The 21706-nt window shown below is 41.9% G+C and overlaps 2 protein-coding genes across 5 annotated transcripts in view; one reads left to right on the top strand and one right to left on the bottom strand.

Annotated features, from left to right (window-relative positions):
- Positions 1-222: 222 nt before the first annotated feature.
- LOC118406627 (WASH complex subunit 3-like) lies at positions 223-9658 on the bottom strand. Of its 2 annotated transcripts, none has more exons than XM_035806799.1 (7): positions 9433-9656; positions 8246-8344; positions 6496-6561; positions 5929-6078; positions 4610-4720; positions 2892-2956; positions 223-628 (listed from the first exon to the last, which is right to left on the bottom strand). In XM_035806799.1, the coding sequence occupies exons 1-7, from the start codon at positions 9481-9483 to the stop codon at positions 544-546; spliced, it is 627 nt and encodes a 208-aa protein (XP_035662692.1). In that variant the 5' UTR covers positions 9484-9656; the 3' UTR covers positions 223-543. The 2 variants fall into 2 exon arrangements, with proteins under 2 accessions (XP_035662692.1, XP_035662694.1); XM_035806801.1 differs by lacking the exon at positions 223-628 and adding an exon at positions 2573-2635 and having other exon boundaries at positions 9433-9658.
- Positions 9659-9816: 158 nt separating this feature from the next.
- Positions 9817-21706, top strand: part of LOC118406626 (cryptochrome-1-like) — a 25266-nt gene continuing 13376 nt past the window's right edge. For 2 of the 3 annotated variants that reach the window (XM_035806798.1, XM_035806796.1), the window contains exons 1-4: positions 9817-9948; positions 19251-19707; positions 20382-20649; positions 21001-21141. In XM_035806798.1, coding sequence (XP_035662691.1) covers positions 19259-19707; positions 20382-20649; positions 21001-21141 — 858 coding nt within the window. In that variant the 5' untranslated portion in view covers positions 9817-9948; positions 19251-19258. Of the gene's footprint in view, positions 9949-18668; positions 18856-19213; positions 19708-20381; positions 20650-21000; positions 21142-21706 lie in introns of those variants that run through there. The other variant, XM_035806797.1, reaches the window with a different exon arrangement.

The raw sequence follows: 21706 nt of genomic DNA, 5'->3' as shown, positions 1-21706 counted from the left end.
AGATTTCTTTGTAGTGAAACGGACCATTGTTTTCAATATTATCCATTCACAAGTTCTCACATACTGAACTTGGTTCAGGTCCAAACCTGGACCTGAACCTGAACCGGATCTGAATTTTCTATACCGGTACCCACCCCTATTGCCAGCACAATAGTTCCTGTCTACAATAGTAGTATAGTAGGCTATCTACATGTAAAGGAAAGTACTAGTGAAGACATTGCATTTTTACAGTCAATGTCAATTTGTACAAGTTTTATTTGATGGTGACATCAACTTTACATTTTTCTGAAAACATTAACATAAAATATCACAAGGAAATTCATTTCAATTTTACATAAACTATCACTATCAGTCCTCTTCACAAAGTCAGACCACAAATTAATCCTTCACAAATGGACAACATATTTTTTTTTCTAATAAATGAATTTAAATCTATTCTTTGAATTTATGAACAAGACATTTAAAGTTAGTCCTAGGAAGTTTTTTAGTGTCTTCTCTCAAAAATTAGCCTTGATTGTAGTGAAAAATGGACGAATGTGACGTCTAGTCGCTGTCACTAAAACTGCTGGCGCTCTCACTGTCGCTGTCTTCCTGTGCTGCACCAGCTGGGGCCGGAGCGTCAGGAGTGCTGGAATGCAGTTAGACCCTCAGTCATAAGAATAACAACACTCGGGACGATTGATAGTAAATTTGTGACAATGCAGGGTTGGACAGGTTTCCTTAAATTCACTTGTCCTATTGGGCAAGTACGTAAAAAAAAATTACTTGCCCGAACCAACTTTTCACTTCCCCGAAATGTAAATGACATTTTCAATAAGTTTTTTTTCCTTCTTGGTGGCAATAATTGGCGGGGAACAAGGGGAAAACAACAAAAAGATCAGCACATGGAACCGGCAAGAACTGCAGTGGAAGAGAGGTGCACTCATCGAAAAGTCTCCGTTCGGACATGTGCTTGTTCGAACGGCTCTTTCACTTGCCCGGGACAATCGGACTAATGGGCTTGTCCAACCCTGTGATGACTGATCCACTTGAAGTGAATGTTCATCTATCACTTTTACATGCATCAACATCCAGTTATCATTGTTCCCCAAAATCCAAAACAATCTGAGCAGTTGTGTTCAGCCTTCAAAAAATTTCTGAGCCATCTCAGCTAAATGATGAGGAATACAAACCTGGCAGAGAGTATCATTGAAGCACAGCACTTTATCATGATAAGAATAACACTTTGCAGGACAAAATTTACTAGGTGAAAGATAAAGGTGCATTTCAGGCAATCGCAAACTAAGGACATTCTGGGTACAGTCATGCATGTGTCATGCATGTGTGTAATACCTCCTTTCCACTAGGACGGCGCTCTCGCCGCGCTCTGTGACCTAAAATTTGATGTATCGACGCAGCCTGATTGCCATCTAGTGAAAAGAGGGCCTTACGGAACAGGATTGTTTGAAGGTAGATGTCTCAGGAGGACCCTGAAGGTACATTGGGAGCAGAGAGTCTCCAACAAAGAAGTTAGCGAGCGCACATTGTGGACGAGATAACACGCAGATGCTGGAAATGGCTTAACCTGGAATCCAGTCTACTTGTGGCACGGCCTACCGTAGTTGGTGTAGACACTCTACAGGGCCAGTGCAGCTCTCGGCCGCCAGTGTAATCGTTCACACAAGTTTTGACAAGTTTTGACAAGTTTTATTGCAACATGTACGACATAGCAGCTGATAGCTGAATTGCGTCGACATTCACATAATACAAACAGCTGTAGTAAAAAGAACGGGCACACTATTAAAAACTTTACATAATGTCCTACAAGCAATTCTTTACTAGAATATTGTAGGGTATTCGTCTTAAAATTTATAATAAGTATAAAATATCAAGTTGCCATACAAACGCTGTATCATTACTGAGTAATAAACATATCAGAAGCGCTTTCTAATGAGTAATTACTTATTCAGTAAGTATACCAGGTATGGTATCGGTGAGTTCTTATGTCTGTTAGTTCGGCAAAATGGAGTGTCCAGTTTCTCAGAACTGCGAGTGGTACGTCCCATCGTTTGCTGTCTGGATGGGGGGAGCCAGTCCCGGAACTCTGATGACCGTAGTAACGACTCCGCGAATGTAGTGCAGATACTCATCCGTCGGTCTGCTAAGGTGTTGAGGTCAAGTGAGGAGAGTGCCGAAGCATAGTCAGTATATTGAGTTCCGAGGATAATCCTGCAAGCTCTCTTTTGAATTCTCTCAAGTTTTGCTGTTTGGACCTTGGTGAGTGACGAGTGCCACGCCGGTGCCGCATACTCAAGCGCGGGTCTCACATACGACGTGTATACTGACTTAAGTACACCCGGTAGCATTTTCACGTGGTAGGACTTTGCCCAGTGGGAGTTAATTTTAATTAAAATAGGCCATAACTAGTCCCATGGATGGCAAACTCCCACCCTGCAAAACTCTTACCGGGTGTGAAAGATTACCCCGGCGGTGGAAAGACCCTCCTGTCCCGAAGGTAGCCTGGCCAATCTATGTAGATTGGATTCCAGGTTAGAAATGGCTAGGACACATGCGTAAGAACAGACACCCATGTGTCACCTTCAACTGGACTCCCCAGGGGAAATGCAACAGTGGCCTTTAGGGACCTGGAGAAGGACTGTAGTAAGATGAAGGCAGCATGAAAGACTTGGCATGAGATCAGATGGATGGCCCAAGATAGGAAGGACTGGAGGAAGTTTGTCAGCGCCTTATGCTCCATTTAAGGAAGTAAAGAGGATTACATGTGTACATAGGTAAGTAGGTGATACAGAACAGGCCCTTTGTGGTGGTTAATTCTGTCACTGAAAACAGTATGACGAAAAACGTACAACGAATGTGACCTTGCGTAGAAAGCACCAGAGAAATGAACTTACTCCAGTAGGTCAGGGTCCAGTCCTTCCATCGCAACCTTAGTCTTCAGAGCTTGAACTGGCACACCCTGGAAAGCAAAATATAATTATATAGTCTTGGATACAAAGTAACATAAGGGAAGGGAACATACCTGTAAGCACACTGCTGCCAGAAGCTATTGTACCGTCCAACCTGCCCAAAGACCATTATTACTATATAGGCACCATTAAAACCTGATCTACACTATGTGAACAGGTTGTGACCATAGATGATACATGATACTTGTACAATTTACTACAAAGTAACATAAGGGAAGGGAACATACCTGTAAGCACACTGCTGCCAGAAGCTATTGTACCGTCCAACCTGCCCAAAGACCATTATTACTATATAGGCACCATTAAAACCTGATCTACACTATGTGAACAGGTTGTGACCATAGATGATACATGATACTTGTACAATTTACTACAAAGTAACATAAGGGAAGGGAACATACCTGTAAGCACACTGCTGCCAGAAGCTATTGTACCGTCCAACCTGCCCAAAGACCATTATTACTATATAGGCACCATTAAAACCTGATCTACACTATGTGAACAGGTTGTGACCATAGATGATACATGATACTTGTACAATTTACTACACAGTAACATAAGGAAAGGGAACATACCTGTAAGCACACTGCTGCCAGAAGCTATTGTACCGTCCAACCTGCCCAAAGACCATTATTACTATATAGGCACCGTTAAAACCTGATCTACACTATGTGAACAGGTTGTGACCATAGATAATACATGATACTTGTACAAAGTAACATAAGGAAAGGGAACACATCTGTTAGCATGCTGCTGCCAGACGCTATCGTACAGTCAAACCTGCTCAGGACCACTAGGCACTAGGGCTGGGTACCGGTACAGAAAATTCAGGTCCAGGTCCGGTTCAGGTCCAGAGGATTAGGTCCAGGTCCGGACCTGAACCTGGACCTAATTCAGTATGACTCATAGCAATGGTACATTTTACTACAAAGAAATCTGTTTGGTGGAGTATTAGACTTACACTGGCATTTTAAAATCCTTCAACGCTAACTGCACCTGTGCGATTGACTGTAAAACGTGGTAGAAATTACTATAAACTCTACTCTACTTCACTGTTGTTATTTTCTTCCACCTGCAAGCGCCAAAACGTGTGAATGCCTGATGAAATAATCTGTTAATTTTCCAATCGGTCCAACATTCGGTCCACCTGATTTTTTCAGGTCCGGTTTTTCTGGACCGGTCCAATAGGAAAAACCGGTTTTGTACCGGTACGCTGTACCGATACCCAGCCCTACTAGGCACCGTTAAAACCTGATCTATGTGAACAGGTTGCGACCAAAGACAGGATTCTTGATGCTTGTGCCAATGGAAAAAATTATCTGAAGGGCTACCAAAAGTGGGCATGTTGGCTAGCAGGTACTGTAAATGCAGAAATGTTCGTGGTGGATTAATGTTTGCGGTTTTCGCGGTGACCACTTCACCGCGAACTTAAAACCACCGCGAATATTTTTCTATTATGGTATTAGACTGCAGTCTATGGTGTTACCGCAAAATTGAATCCACCGCGAAAAGTCATTTTTCCTGCTACCGCGAAATTAAAAACCCGCGAACTTAAATGCATTTCCAGTACTCTATCTCTCCTTATTTGAAACAAACTTTAACTTAGGACTAGGAGGAAGCTGGTGTACAAGAGGATGACTTACCATGTTGATCATCTTGAAGTACTTGGCATATCGCGGGTCCTGTGCCACCGTCATGGTGGGGGCTGCTGGGGCCGCTTCTTCAGGGGGAGGAGGAGCAGCTGCTGGAACAGCCTAGGAGAGGAATGGAGAATAGAAAGGAATAATGTACAGACACTGCAGTACCGTGCGTGCCCATCCACACACTAAGGGGCACAAAATCTAAACGTTTTGAGGTCTCATGAAGACCTACCTACATACAAAATATCAATAGAATCCATCCAGGCCTTTGAGAGTTATGCTGCCCATCATGCATTCACACACAATTGCTACCAAAAATATAACCTTCTAGTGAAGGTAATCAACAAATCACACACTCACACTCACTATCCAATTTATCGTCTGTTGTTCTCCATGCTGTAGGGGTTAGAATGAATATAAATAACTGGTACAAGCTGAGCTGCCCCTGAGGGCCTAAAATCTTACTGTTTCAAGGTGTCATGAAGGATATACCAAACATCAAGACAATCCAACCTTCGAGAGTTATCTAGACTAGTCCATCCACACACAAACGCTACCAAAAATAAAAACTTCTAGCGAAGGTAATCAACAAATCACACACTCACACTCACTATCCAATGTATTGTCTGTTGCTCCCAATGTTGTGGGGGTTAGAATAAATAAACTGGTACAAGCTGAGCTGCCCCTGGGGGCCTAAAATCTTTCTGTTTCAAGGTGTCATGAAGACCTTAGACCCACATACCGAACATCAAGACAATCCAACCTTGAGAGTTATCCCGTCCATCCACACACAAACGCTACCAAAAATATAACCTTCTAGCGAAGGTAATCAACAAATCACACACTCACACTCACTATCCGATGTATTTTCTGTTGCTCCCCATGCTGTGGGGGTTAGAATGAATAAACTGGTAAACACTAGTTCACCTTTATCCGTTTGGGAACCTTTATCCATTTCTTTTAAAGACAAGGTATTTGGGGACATCACGTTGACGGACTTGGTTTCAAATTGCAATATTTTCAGTATATTGCATCTAAAACTACAACCTGTCTGCTTGATGTGCCTAATTACCCTGTTTACAAAAACAACGCATATAGGTTACCCCGCGGATAAAGGTGAACATGCGTTACAAGCTGAGCTGCCCCTGGGGGCCTAAAATCTAACTGTTTCAAAGTCTCATGATCATAAAGACCTATCCACATACCAAATATCAAGTTCAAGACAGTCCATCCAGGCCTTCGAGAGTTATGCTGTCCATTCACACACAAATGCTGCCAAAGATATAACAAAGATAATAAAGAAATAAAATGAATAAACTGACCTCCCCCTCTGCTGGTTGCTGTGTCGGCGCTGTGCTGGCAGCTGGTGCTGCTGGCGTTGCTGTTCCTGTTGCTGTTCCTGTTGCTGTTCCTGCTGTACTGGGAGGAGCACTGTCCCCTGTGATGTTCTCCAGGCCAGGAATGGATGCTATCTGTGTGCCCACAAACAAGTTAACATGATCAGAAGGTAAAGGTCCCATAGCCTCTTTGCTAGCTTTATGCCATGTTACCAACAACAGTCTTCTATTAGAAATTCCAGGCACTGATTACCAGCAAAATTAAATTTCTTCCACCACTCACGTAAGAATTCAATCTTTTCTGAGACAACTACTGGTATGTAATCTTTGACTCAATTGTCTACTTTGTGCTCTTTAGTATGACAAATACAAATTAGCCATAGGTTGGACTCCCCTATACATGTAGCTATAAGCTAGTATGGCTAGTAGTCCTTTCTCTGATGTCACAACCCACTGCTGATACAATTTGTCCCATCAAAGAGCACACAGTAGGAAATTGATTTAAAGAAATGTTTCCAGAAAAGTTTTTATTTCCATGCATTATGACCATACCTTTGCCTCCAGTATGTTCATAGTCGTCTCTATTCTCTGTATTCTCAGGTTGATGTTGGCGAGTTTCTGCAAGAAAAGAAAGTAAATATACATGTCTTGAGCTCAGCCCAGTACATAGGACAAATCGGTGGCATGCATGCTGAGGTTTGAAACCATAAGAGGCAAGCTAGTATTTTAGCTTCCAAACCTGAGATCAAGAGGTGTGATTGCTAGCTATTTAATAGACCAGAGCACTCTATAAAGTGATATTTGGACTACCTTGTATACAATTCATTTTTGGGGTAAGAAATATCACATGTGCAATCGGTACATCTCTGTAGGCTACTGTACATTGTCTCTTCTTCTGTCCTTATGCACATTGTAATCACTTTGACACTTTGAGTGCTATTACATGTACATGTACATGTATATATAAAGCTCTTTGCTCGAACTTTCAAGTGAAACAAGCGCCTGACGATTGGCTGAACATCTTTTCGACAACCTCTAACTGGGTACAACTAATCATCTGATACTACTGGCTGGGTGCAGCCAAAAGTAGAATGACTCATGGCTATTCCCACACAGTTATGTCAGGTTGTTATAGGGGTACCCAATTAGAGACTATCACACCAATGTTCTGCCATACTGTCAAACCTGCCCAAGAAGATCACTAAGGCACAAATAAAACCTGATTTACACTGTACATGTATGTGAACAGGTTCTGACCAAAAATGTATGAAATCATACTTTTGACTGAGAGCCTCATAAATTACTGGTATGTTACATTTTGTACACCACTGACTATAATATAAGCTCTTTTCTGCAAGTGAAACAAGCGCCTGACGATTGGCTGAACATCTTTGTGACAACCTCCAAGTGGGTACAACTAATGATCTGACATAACTGGCTGGGACAGCCAAAAGTAGAATGACAAATGAATACTCCTACACAGTAATGTCAGCTTGTTAGGGGTACCCAGTTAGAGATTGCCACACCAATGTTCAGCCAACCATCAGGCAATGTTTAATGCCACTGACCCACTGGCCTTGTTGTAATTATAAGCTCTTGGCTGAACATTGTTGTGACAAGCTTTAACTTAAGTGGGTGCCCCTGATTAACAACCTGACATTTTTTATTTGCCTAATGAGCCATCCTGATTCTCAACTATTTACAGGTTCATTGCACTGGAGAAATTCCCTTAGCTCTTTTTGACAAGGACAATGAACTATAGACCACAGCTTGATCGTTGATGTCCCATAGTAAGGACTGCAACCCTTTCCAGTAGCCCTTCCAGTAGTGTGTATGTGGGGTGGGTGACACTGTCAGAATCAAACTCACAGCTTCTAGGCCACTAACCACTGCACTGGACTACTGGACCCCCTATGCTGTTGCTGTGATTTTGGCCCCTACGTTGTGTTTCAACCAGCATAGGAGGCCAACAAATGTAATAAATGTTGGCTTTACATCACTAAATTTGGCATGAAAACTAGTGTTTTTTGAGGGTTACAAATTTTTAAAAAGTTCAGAAGGAGGATTCCCCTAGACCCTCTACAAAGCTCACCCCTGCATCACATAAGATGCCCCTATGCTGTTAAAAAATACTGGAGAGAACACTGCTATGGATGCTACGCTAGCCCTTTCCAGTAGTGTGCATGTTGGGTGGGTAACACAGCCGTGATCGAACTCACAGCTCCTAGTTTTAGAGGTAAGGCCGCTAACCACTAAATTACGCAAGCTACACTAACAAGGAAACAAGTAAACGTGACCGGACCTCCTCACAGACGCAGGAGAACCTGTTGAGGAAGCGCGCCGTGTGGGTGATGAAATGGTTGATGAAGGCCAACATCCGCTTCTGGTGAATGGCTCCGATCTGAAGAAGTTGCCAAAAAACATGACAGTAGATATAAGCTCTGCCAAAAAGTAGTTACTCAAGCAACTGGATATGGTTTTGAAACTTTTAGACGTTTCGGATTCGTCAGTGACACTAGAAGGATAGTGGATTCTATCCGAAACGTCTGACTGTTTCAAAAAAAATATCCAGTTGCTTGAGTAACTACTTTTTGGCAGAGCTTATTACCTGGATGTCTAACCTTCATCGAAATATAAGCTCTGATTTTGCATGCTTGATAACAGGAATTGTGGGTAATACTAGTATGTCAAAGGTGAAGGCCCCTGAGACGTAAACAGGACATGTGTGTTCATAATTATACAAATCGATTCATTGGTACAGAGGAGAACAGTGTTCGTGATTCTATGTAAGCATGCAAGTTTAAAGACTCAAAGCTGAAGGCACCATACAAGACATAAGACTTTGTTGAGCAAGAACACAAGTGATTGGGTTTTGAACCTACGTATGCGTACTTAGGACTTCCTTATGACATTGTTGAGAAAATTCTTGTAAATCCTTTTTATTGAATAAGCAAAGTGTACATTTGCAAAGGAATTATTCTACAAAAATGAATTTACACTTAACATACATTTGCATAGTTCCACCAGGTGCCATTATACCGCCACCTCAAAAAACGTTGTCATAGAGGCCTTCTCAAGTCTGTCTTCAACACTTAAATATCTGAATTGTATTACATTTAGGATATTTAACATTCAGTGTTCAAGACAATTTTGGGAAAACCTCTATACTAACGTTTCTTTGAGGTGGCGGTATTATGGCACCTGGTGGTACATGTATTATGATAGTCGATGTTAACTGGAATTATTCTACAAAAATGAATTTACACTTAACGTTAACTGTTATCACTTTAGTAAATAATACATGTTTTACATAATTTACTCTACTCTACTCTACTCTTTACAGGGCAGAGATCATATATTGTAGCCTGACACGATCTCTTGTAGAATTTTATCTGAAAATTTGTGATTTTAAAAGTCACGAGGTGTTTGTTATTTGATGACCTCCTTCAGTAAAAAGTAAACCGTAACAAGTTTAGTAACACTACATACCTTTGTATAGTCCACTCCTGGACCTACTAAAGGCAAGCCGTCGGCGTCCATTGCGATCAAAAGTCTCTACAAACCTTTATACAAAATACTTTAACTTTCTAGAACGTAAAATCCTCAATATCAGGACAAAAACATGATAATTTCGGTCTAATATGAACCGTTTCACGGAGGTTTCCTCCCCTTACGCCGAGGCCCCTTTTACTTCCGGGTATAACCACGGTTGGAATACTTTACATCCTGAAAATTAATTTTAGATGTCAGTTTTTATGAAGATTCTACCGATCAAAATAGCTCAAAATTACGTTTCTTTTATTTTCAGATCATGTAGTTTTTATGATGGGCACAATTGATGAGTATGGCTTGATACATATTGACAGGCATAAATCACGAAATCTGGAACAGCCCTTGGCTCCAGGACCCAATTTCCGGAATGACCATTGTTTTGCCTTTTGAATTTCAATAAGTTTGCCTGAATTTCTTCAAAGTTTGAACCATAACATGCTCAGGTATTTTCTGGTACGTATGTTGAGCTATACAACACTTACATCATGTCTTTTGTTTGCTTTTTTTTGCATATATTGATAAATATTTAGTTGACCGCCCATGACCCCATTTTTCGCGGTGAGCGCCCCCCTCCCCACCTTGCATAATCCCCGCCCCCAGATAAAACAACAACTTTCTATTTTTTTCGAAACTTTGTGGTGAATTTCTTTGTTTGAGCATTTGTCTTGAGACTCAAACTCTGTTAAATCTCTTTTTTTTTTACGTAATGTCAGGGTGACCTAGGCTACAAAGCTACTGAAGCCCATGAAAATGTCGCGTTATATAAGCAATGCGTCAGACACGTTATATAAGTAACATATAGGAAATGGAATGCGCGTTTGCGCACCTAAAACTATATTATTAAAACTATAGTTGATATGTGATATTTCACAGCTCAGACGGACGCACGGAAGATATCAGGGATCCAGAAGCGTCGCGTTCTGTTGTGGCAAAAATATTTTCTCTTTCTCTTTTTAGTGGCATAATTTGATGTTCTTTGTTGGTGTATTTGTTCAATGACTCTGATATAACGTCCTTGATTTGTTTGGTATGCTGTATATGATTGTTGTTGTTCTTATTTTCTATTTGAAAGACTGTGCATATGATCCATCTGCTGCTATTTTCATATTCATAATCTTGCGTATACCAGCCAACAATTATATCTTACGAAATAGCATTTATTCGTTGGTACAAAACATAATTAGATTTTACTTATTATTCATACATTTTAGTTTGTAGCTACCCATACAAAATTTGCTTTTCTTTTTTTGTTATTAAAGCAGCATCGTATATAATCATGTGGATGACAGCCTTTTTAGCTTGCTCTCTCCGTCGCTCTCTGTGCCCCAAAATAACAACAACCAGGTTAACGTGCTAGAAACACGGGCGGCCAGACTACCTCATTAAATCCCTACCATTGAAGAGGCTTTTAATAGAAAGGTTTTTTTAAATCATAATTGCCTGGGGTTAGGATTGAGCTGTCAAACGAAAGGACTCCTTTGACAAATGTGCCTTTTGTGATGTGATCCATTTTATTGCATGTTATTCTCAATTCTGTTTACTGATGCTTGCGGGGCCTGGAAGCCTGTATCTATTTTTTTTTTATATCTTCAATGTAGGTACTGCAAATGCAGAAATGTTTGCGGTGGATTAATGTTCGTGGTTTTCGCGGTGACCACTTTACCGCAAACTTACCACCGCGAACATTTTTCTATTATGGTATTAGACTGCAGTCTATGGTGTTACTGAGAACTTAAATCCACCGCGAAAAGTCCCTGGGCCTTTTCCCTCTATCGCGAAATTAAATCCCCGCGAACTTAAATGCATCTACAGTAATCAGGAAAAGTCTGGGTTTTTTTCTTCTCGTTGGACCTGCATCATAGAAATCCTAACCTGTTAAAAAACCAAACCAAACCACACAACATTTTGTGCAAATGTTTAAAACATTTCTCACAGTACTAACTTGTGGGGAAAATATGTTGAAACATTGTATAGGATTTGGTTTTAGATAGAGAATTGAAAAAAAAATTAACAAAATTATTATTAATGCAGTAAAGTATAACCTTCTCCCTGATACTTGCAAATTCAATGCAAAATGACTACCTTTGCATATAATTGCCACACTACAGAGGGCTAACACTAGTAACACTAACAGTAAATATTTTCATACCCAAGTACATCAGCAAATATATGCTTGAATCATTCAAGCATACTAGGATATTTGCTGATGTACTTGGTACTTGTACATATTTGCCAACCTCTTGACAATGAACAAAAATTCATTTCCTTTAAGTTGAATGAGATGAATTTTTGTTTATTGTCAAGAGGCTGGCAAATATGTACATGTACAGTTTATGTACATTGTAACAAAATGTGTCAGTCTCCGCAATAATTTTGTGAGTTGAGTATGTTTGTCATCATTCATTTGAAGGATCTTTTATCACGAGAAAAGAGATTACAATAGACATGGTCGATTTCTTGTAAAGCGGTTTGTTAACGTGAAATCTTCAAGTAGATATTGGGTAGAAAATTGTAAGTAAGTTGTATTCTGATGACTTGCTGAGTTGCTGGGCTTCTTTTATTGCCAACAGGTAGTGTCTGTCAGTTTGTTCCTACAGACCCTTGTGGCACATAGAGCAGCAACTTGTAGTGGTGCGTACCTAAAGCCCGGACTTGGAAATGGACCTAAAAATGTTTAGGTCCAAGTCCAAAAAAAACCTAAATGTCCGGAGCCAAGTCCAGACTTGCAAAAAGTTTGTATCTGTCATTTATGTTCCCTTTTTTTGTTCTAAACCATCTAAAACCTACCATAGACAGTGAAATTTGCACTGGAAAAAGACAAAAAACATTTTATGTTTACACTGGCTGTATATCATGCCCGTAGCCAGGATTTTGGTTGGGGGGGTTCTTTTTAGTAATTGTGGGACCATCGAGCGCCGAGCTGCCTAGGGGGGTCCGGGGGCATGCTCCCCCGGAAAAATTGCAATTTTGACCCTCTGAAACGTCATTTCCTGCATTTTGACGGGCAAAAATCGCTTGCGAAGTTTAATGGAATTTCTATTAAAGGACAAGGCTTTTGCGTAAGTCTTTGAGGCCAACTCCCTCGACATATTTTCACCATGTCCGACACCAAAGGCGCGAGGGGTCGCAATGGAGGTCCGGGGAAATTTTGAAATCTGGACCCTCTGAAAAGCCAGTTCCCGCACTTTCTGGGGCAAATTTTGCTGATAGACTCACTAAGATTGACTGAAATGTCTATCAGGGAAAAATGCAAATAAGTCATGCCTTTGAAAAAAAATCTTGGACATGAAAAAGTGGACCTTCAAGCCTGAAAAAGTGGACCTTTTGAGCGTGTGGGGGGGGTTCTTCCGAACCCCCCGAACCCCCCCTGGCTACGGGCATGTATATAATTTGCATGTATTTTTCACATTGCATTTTAATTCATGCTAACTTGCAATTTTATATGCACCATCCCCCCTCCCCCTAAAAATTTCTAGTGCACATAATATGCAATTATGGGTTCAGGTCCGGACTTAAAGTCCGGACCTGAACCTGAACTGCTGGACCTGAATCCGGACCTGAACCTGAATATGAGTTTAGGTACGCACCACTAGCAGCAAGTCTCCTTATTGTTTCAGTAGCAGGGTATATCCCTTCCCCTTTGTTAAATTTTCAGTCTACCTCCAAGTCCTAGAATACTGACCCCCATTTTACATGTATGTCCCTTGACTCCCTTCCTGGATACAAACAACCTCCTTGCCTGATGCCTAATTAAACCTGGGTCTCCTAATTATAATTTCATTAGAACTAGGAGATCATCATCGATCAACTGTGGTCGTTAGACTTAGAGAAACTTGAAGTTGGTTTGATTTTCGTCCATTATAAGTAGCAATATTTGATGTCTGCATGTTGTACAACATTCAACAAAGACATGTAAAGGGCTAATTTTAATATGTTCAGGCCCTTACATTTGTATGTTTTCCGAGTCCTGCCAGTTTGGCGGACAAGAAAGCGGGGTCTGTTTTCAGCACACTACTGTGGTCTTTTTATTTCAAGGGTTGTGTATTGTACAACATTCAACAAAGATATGTATGTTTCTTAAAGGGATAATTTTAATATGTTCAGGCCCTTACGTTTGTATGTTTTCCCAGTCCTGCTAGCTCAGAGAATATGAAAGCGATATCTGTTCTCAGACAGTTCTTTTTATTTCAAGGGTTGACTGTCCGCATATTCAACAAAGACATGTATGGTGCCTCAAGGGATAATTTGGATATGTTCAGGCCCTTACGTTTGTATGTTTTCCGAGTCTTGCCAGTTCGGCGGACAAGAAAGCGGGGTCTGTTTTCAGCACACTACTGTGGTCTTTTTATTTCAAGGGTTGCGTATTGTACAACATTCAACAAAGACATGTATGTTTCTAAAAGGATAATTTTAATATGTTCAGGCCCTTTCATTTGTATGTTTTCCCAGTCCTGCTAGCTCAGAGAATATGAAAGCAGTATCTGTTCTCAGACAGTTCTTTTTATTTCAAGGGTTGACTGTCCGCATATTCAACAAAGACATGTATGGTGCCTCAAGGGATAATTTGGATATGTTCAGGCCCTTACGTTTGTATGTTTTCCCAGTCCTGCTAGCTCAGAGAATATGAAAGCAGTATCTGTTCTCAGACAGTTCTTTTTATTTCAAGGGTTGACTGTCCGCATATTCAACAAAGACATGTATGGTGCCTCAAGGGATAATTTGGATATGTTCAGGCCCTTACATAAATTTGTATGTTTTCCGAGTCTTGCCAGTTCGGCGGACAAGAAAGCGGTGTCTGTTTTCAGTACGATACTGTGTTCTTTTCATTTCAAGGGTTGACTGTCTACATATTGTACAACATTCAACAAAGACATGTATGGTGTACAAACAGATAATTTTGATTGATTGTCTATTGCAAATTCTTGCCCGAGTGCTAATTGCAGGTAACATGAAAGGGAACAAACAGACAAATAGTATAGAACAGTATGGGATATGTCTACTTTAGTCCAAAATCTAACTCTAATTTCTAAACTGTAACTTGTTGGGTTCGACTGAATATGTTCAGGCTCTCATGTTTTCCATGAGGCAAGGTCTGGCAGAGTACATGATGAAAGCCATGTCTGTTCTCAGCACTTGTACAAAGTCAAGCACCACTTCCTGTGCAGTCCAAAAGGGTGTCAAGAGATGCTTGTTACTATTTATATATCACTCCTCCTATGTACAGGGTTTTGTATTTGTGGCAGTCACTCACTATCTGGTTTATCATATGTTGTGACCAGGCTTTTAGCTAGGATTTTATGATAGGGGGTCCAAAGTTTTTGGTGAGTTGCGGTAAGTGACTTAGGCATGACTGTTGTAGGGTGGTCCAGGGGCATCCGCCTTTCATGGTATAGAGTTTTAGAATTTTAATTTAAAATGATGCATTTTAAAGTATCCTGAGGGGCAAAATTACTGTCAGAGAGGTCACAGTAGAAGACTTTGACCACAAATAACCTAGTGGTCAGAATTTTATGCTTGTCAGAGTATCTGCTCCCCAGAGTAAGGGCATCTAGTGCGTCCAATTTCTTGTTATTAAAACTTATTTTAAGAAAACGGAGTCCAAATGATGCCTGGATGCATGCCTGGCTAAAAACCTGGTTGTTACCCTTCAGGCGAGGTTTTGACACAACACTTGTGAATATTATATAATGTTATATATCAACATTTCTATCATGAAGAAAAAAATCATTAAAGACATCTCTGATTTCTTGTAGTTGTATGGCAGCTCTGGAGTAAACTCCAAGCAGATGTTGGGATGGAATATCATATGATGACTGGCTGGGCTACTCTTTTGTAAAGTTGTTTTCTATTTGTATTTGTAAGTGTAAATATATAATGTAGATGTTGTGTATATGTAGTAAATAGATTTTGAGTGAGAACATTGTCTAAACGGGACAAATGTTAAAGTCAAGTACCCTCGGATGAAGGAGAATTCTTTGTACACAACCAGTGGGTACTTACATAGCTTACGTTTCGATGTCTCTCAGACACCTTCGTCAGAGCTTCTAACTGGAGTTCTGCTTCTCACCGCTATATGTAGCCGATGTAGGTGGCGCTTTTGCGGTGAGAAAACAATCCCAAACGTGGCTTAGTTTGTATCCCCCCTCGTCCCGGTTCATCACTGGGGTTGACTTTCTTATCCAGATGGCCTCCTTAATCCACCGTGCCCGCCTATTATCTTCCCTGTCTATGACCTTCGCCCCCTCCCAGTCAATTACGCAATTGTTCCTGGCGATATGGTCTGTAACTGCCGACTTCTTTCAAGTACCCTCTGTTAATAGAATTTGTCATCAATCAGTGACTGTTATTAAAGGTAAGCATACGTACCTCCAAATTTTCGATGGCTATCCAGTCCATCTTGCTCATGAAGTGACCTAGTTCTCGCGAGAGTTGCAAGAACTAGGTCAAGACTTGCGTGGATCTTCTGCCCCCCACCCCGCCTCCTGCCGGAGTGAGGGTAAGTAGGACTTGGGCAGCTCCCAGCCATCATTGCGATTCAGCTTTGCACCTTCCAACTGGATGTGAACTGCTTCTTTAACTTTTCTGTGGGCTTTGCATGGTATGACGGGAATTACACCCAGCTCCTTCATGCCACCTTGAATGTTGACTGGAAGAGTCATACCACCAACACACAACTTTACAACAGACTGCCAAGGATTACCAGTCATCCGCGACCGGCGTTTGTCTCTTGCCGGTCATGTGATGCGTCACGACAAGATGGCCGGAAGGGTTCTTCTCTGGCAGCCTGATGACATGCGAAGACGTGGTAGACCATCTCAGACCCTTAGGAGGTTGATCGAGGAGGATGTTGGTCTCTAAGGCAGAGACCTTATGTCTGTCATGTGCGACAGAGACATCTGGAGAGACTTCATAGTGTCACCTGATAATAATGGATGACTGAACTGACTGAACTGAACTGAGCTTTGCATGGTTCTTGGTCGATAATCTCAACGGTGTCTGAGATTGGCTTGGTGGTAACAATGAGGCGTGACTGGAGTAGATGTTGGTGTGACGGTGCCCGACTCACGGTAATCGGGTAGTAAGCTAAGATGAACCGGGGACACTGAACTTGTAGTGAGGTATACTTTATTCTCCAGCTCCTCTCCCTGTGACCTCCTTCCTCTGAGGTCTCTCTCGACTGACCCCGCCTAACGCGGCTATCTCCTCGACATCATGTCGTACATCTGGTCATTATTATAAGTCACGATTTAAAAAAAAAGTTAAAGTCCTTCCCGCGCCTGATGGCGCATAGGGCGGCGCCCATCTCCATTTCAGTAGCCCTTGGGCCACACAACGCAATCACTACAGCAGGGGGCTAGTTCACTGGTAGTGGTGTGTGTTCAACTTCCATACTCTTTCCCGAATACTGAGAAAGGCACTAAGCAGAGAAAGCAGCATGTACCATTTTTAAAGTCTTCGGTATGACTCGGCCGGGGATCAAACTCACGACCTACCGAATGCAAGGCAAACACTCTACCCACTAGGCCATTGCACCGGTGTAGTAAGTCACGATATCTGGTTATTATAAGTCACGCCGTCGCCTCGTGACAATCTGGTACATATATAAGTCACGACGTCACATCGTGACACCGGCTCAGTGCGGATTTGCAGTCCTTGTTATCAATGGATTTTTTTGGAGTACATTTGCTTACTTTAATAACAATCACTGATTGATGAAAAATTCTATTAACTGTGCACATACGTGACTAATGAATCTCTTCAATGACAAGTACCCTCTTCTTGTTGATAAATGTGTCAAGAGATGCTTGTTGCTATTTGTATATGCGTAGAGCTTTGTGCTTGTGAATCTGAGTATATTGTGAATCTGAATACACATGTATATTGTGAATCTGAGTGAGAATATGTAGTCAAAACTCTACTTCTACTTGTTCTAGCCAGCACCAGGCATTTTGCTGTACATGACAGTAAGATGTTAAGACCATTCCTCGATTTCATTTCATTTTATTAACGGTACTGAGCAAATACATGTTGGCTACTAGATAAGGAAACACCATTTTGTTGATGGACTAAAGATTGGGGGGTAAATTTAGATACTGTAAATGCAGAAATGTTCGCGGTGGATTAATTTTCACGGTGACTTATTTCACCGCGAACTTTAAACCACTGCGAACATTTTTGTATTATGGTATTAGACTGCAGTCTATGGTGTTACCGCGAAATTAAAACCACCGCGAAAAGCCCTTTTCCCTGCCACCGCAAAATTTAATCCCCGCGAAGGAAATAGAAGACGTATTTTTAGGATTTCTGTCAATCATAATCAAATTCAATGGCAATTGATATGACATTCTTTTTTCTGCTTTTTTTTAGAGAAGTGGTGAAACTTGTCCGACACAGTAGTATTTTATAATAGATTCTACAGTCAAACCTGTATTAGTTTTTAGCGGCCGCCTTTGCATAGCAGCCATCTGGCCATAGTGGCCACTTTTTGTCGGTCCCTTGGATTCGTAATGATTAAGAATTAGGCCTAGCGGCCACCTGTCCACCACGGCCACACGATTTCTGGTCCCGTTGATACAGAAACACTGACTATTGCAACCATACTGCAGCTTTATGTCACCCTGCACCGAGTTTGAAATTGTAGTTTGCGAGGATTTGGAGTTCCTGACAGGGTCATTTTGGCGGTAGCAGAAGGTATGCATGCCTTGAGCATTAAAGTGCAAGTCTTTGTCGGTGAATTAACCGATCGAGACAGTGTTACTTGGTGAGAAATATTAGTGGGAACTGAAATCATGTGTAGCTTGCTCATGGTCAATTGATCAACATTTTCTCTATAGTGGCCACCTCTCTATAGTGGCCATATTTCTCCAGTCCCTTGAGTGGCCGCTATAGACAGGTTTGACTGTATATGCGTAGGGTGCAAGATGCCATCCTGGTGCAGGTGGCGCAGGCATGAGTATTGTATTAGTAATTTTGTATGGGGTCTGGGGGCATCCTCTCCCTGAAAATTTCAGAAACGTTAATGAATTTGAGGGCCAAATTTAAGGAAATAGAGCCAACATTTTTTAATCTTTGTTCCAAAACAAAGGTACCCTACACTGGTTGAAATACACAGCTAAGAAGTAAGAGGCCCAAATCACAGCCTTGTAGGATGCAAATTACAGCATGGGGAATACACAGCATACTATTAGATGATCCGAATGACAGTGTGAGGGATACGAGTCACAGCATAGGGGATACAAATCACAGTGTATGGGATAAAAATCACAGTGTGGGGGATAAAAATCATAGTGCAGGGGATAAAAATCACAACATAGGGTCCCCCTAATGCCTAACTGCACTGGCGAGAAGCCTACATGTAAGGCACGATCTAGACACGGTTTTTCCCGATATCGGCGAGCCAACAACCTCTCGCCGACAGCTTTTCTTCAGCGTCTAGATGGAACTGCAATATCGCCGTCAAGATATCGGGAAAATTTCTCCCAAAAGGTCCGGACCATTCGTACGATACCTTACCGATAGCTTAGCAGGGGTCCGACAGGCTTCGCGCGTGTAGATGCTTCCCGACTTCGGGAAGGCTCATTAGCATATAACGCCATTTGGAAAATCGCGCTATATGTTTATGAGTGCAAGCGCCATGGGTGTCCGGCCCCCTACGTTCTAGATCCCTCCTGACATCTCCAAAGATATCAGTAAAAACTGTGTGTAGATTGGGCCTAAGTCCTGAATAAATCGTGTCTCCTGTTCTCTCTCTCCAGGCAGTGAGATGACAAACAAGGAAGTCAGCATGGAGGTGAGAGAACAGCACAACACCATCCACTGGTTCCGCAAGGGCCTCCGTTTCCACGACAACCCCTCCCTCCTGCACGCCCTGCGCACCTCCCATCACGTGTACCCGGTCTTCGTCATGGACTTAGATTTCATGAAGGACTTCAAGATCCGCAGCGGAGCCAACCAGTGGAGGTTCGTGATAGAGTGCCTGCAGGACTTGGACACGCGGCTGCGCGCGTACGGCCTGCGACTGTTCGTGGCTCGCGGGAACGCGGAGGCGTTCTTCGCGGAACATTTCCGGAAGTGGAACATCACGCAGCTCACGCACGACGTGGAGACGGAACACTACCACCGTTTCCGTGACGCGGCGGTGAGAAAGATTGCGGTAGACGAGGGGGTGGAAGTTGTCAACTACGTGGCGCACACACTTTACAACATCGACAAGTAAGTACATGTAATGTCAAACCTGTTCAAGTGACCACCTCTGCATAAGGCCATTGATATACAGTCAAACCTGTACAAGTGATCACCTGTATAAGGACCATCTGGCCATTGATATACAGTCAAACCTGTACAAGTCACTACCTCTAAAGACCACCAGGCCATTTATATACAGTCAAACCTGTACTAGTGACTATGTCTACATAGGGACTGCCTGGACAATGTGACCACTTTTTGGTGTAGTTCTTCGGATAATTTTGCCCCATCGACACAAGCATTAATATTAAGAATTCTGTGTATCGTGACCACCTGTCCACATGAGGTATGCTCTCGCACAAAAACAGTAACTGGCAGTAACTACAAAAATAAAACCATCGGGGAAACTTACAACATTTATTTGCCTTATATATAATGAAACTTCAAAATAATATACAGTAGAAGCCAGTTAATTGCACAACGGATTAACGCACACTTCTGACACTTCTGTTAACTGCACGGAATCTCCAAATCCAAAACCAGTGTGGTCCAGCTAGATAACTTCGCATTATTGCACCAGTTGGATAATTGCACAAAATTCACTGGCAAATAGACCGTGTAATTAGCGGCTTCTACTGTATAGTGTAATTTTTATTGTTGTTTGATAGTTTTGATCAACTTTTGTGTCCGTTCAACTCCAGGATAATAGAATACAACGGGGGCTCGGCACCGCTAACATACAGGCAGTTCCAAAAGGTCCTGAAAGACTTCGGAGCGCCGCCTCAGGCCAGCGAGACCGCCACAGCGGAGCACTTCGCCAGCTGTTCTGTGCCTCTGGAGGCCTTACGTGACGAGCGGTACAACATGGTCACACTGGAAGAGCTGGGGATGAGGTGTGAACACCCCAGCAAGTTTGTCGGAGGGGAAACAGAGGGGCTAAGGAGAGTGGAGAAGCATCTTCAGAACCAGGTAAACTCCAAGTGGATATTTTCAGAAGTCAGGCTATCATTTTTTATGTATGTTACTTTTTTTTACTTTTCATGTTTCCATTTTACCTTTCCAGAAAAGCTGTAGATTGAAAGATTGTGTAAAATCAAAGTACAACATGTTCTTATTATATTCAACAACAGTATGCTTAAGTCTTCAGTCTTCTGGATTTCTGTCCGGATCTCTGTCCAGATTTTTGATCGGATTTCTATCCAGATTTCTGTCCGGATGTCTGTCCCTGTCCGGATGTCTGTCCGGATTTCTGCCTGGAAATCTGCCAAAGTACAGGTATTTCAAGCACTGACATGAATATTGTTGTGTGTTGTGTTGCAGGGTTGGGTAACCCAGTTCGAGAAGCCGAAGACAGCGCCCACCTCCCTCCTACCCAGCACCACTGGCCTCAGCCCCTACTTCAGCTTCGGCTGCCTCTCCGTACGACACTTCTACCACCGACTGGACAAGATATATGCAAAGGTAGCCTACAGGACTGCATGTGGCTTTTATAGCTTTACTTTGTGCTAGTGATTTTGTTATAATATTTCTTCACTTTGGCCACACTAATTAAAATATAAAAAAAATGTTTAACTTGAAAAACATCATAAAAACAAAGCCTAAGGACCAGGTGTATGCCTTGGTGCACTCAGTTTTATGAAGTGAATACAGTCATATTCAAGTTTTCCTCCCTGCCCATTGCATTTAAGATGTCCTCTTGCTATATTTTCACTTTAAAAGTCTGTGAACTAACAAACTGAATTGGTGTGGCCTCATGTATACTTATGATTTACATCATTTGGCTGGACAGGAGACCTGACGTACCCTATCTTGTATCAGCCAAATAAAGGACATGTCACTCCGTATGTTGACTATCTACCTGCCTACCTACCTACCCATGTATATGTCACAGTGGAGATCACGATCCAGGAGAATCGCCAATCCTCCTAGGAGGGATCGCGATCGTAGTTTCTCCTAGGAGAAATCCCGATCGCAATCTATACTAGGAGAATCGGCGATTCTACTAGAGTAGATTGCGATTCGGGAT

Source organism: Branchiostoma floridae, chromosome 19 (genome assembly GCF_000003815.2).
Source record: "Branchiostoma floridae strain S238N-H82 chromosome 19, Bfl_VNyyK, whole genome shotgun sequence".
Classification (NCBI taxonomy): Eukaryota; Metazoa; Chordata; class Leptocardii; order Amphioxiformes; family Branchiostomatidae; genus Branchiostoma; species Branchiostoma floridae.
The sequence above is the reverse complement of the archived record's forward strand: the minus strand, read 5'-3'. Positions and strand labels throughout refer to the sequence as shown.

Coding starts and splice junctions, on each gene's coding strand:
- LOC118406627 (XM_035806799.1), bottom strand. CDS start 9,483: ATGGACGCCGACGGCTTGCCTTTAGTAGGTCCAGGAGTGGACTATACA. Junction 6,562..8,245: donor TCTCCTGCGTCTGTGAGGAG/GTCCGGTCACGT, acceptor CTTTTCTTGCAG/AAACTCGCCAACATCAACCT. Junction 629..2,891: donor CTGGACCCTGACCTACTGGA/GTAAGTTCATTT, acceptor ACTGCATTCCAG/CACTCCTGACGCTCCGGCCC.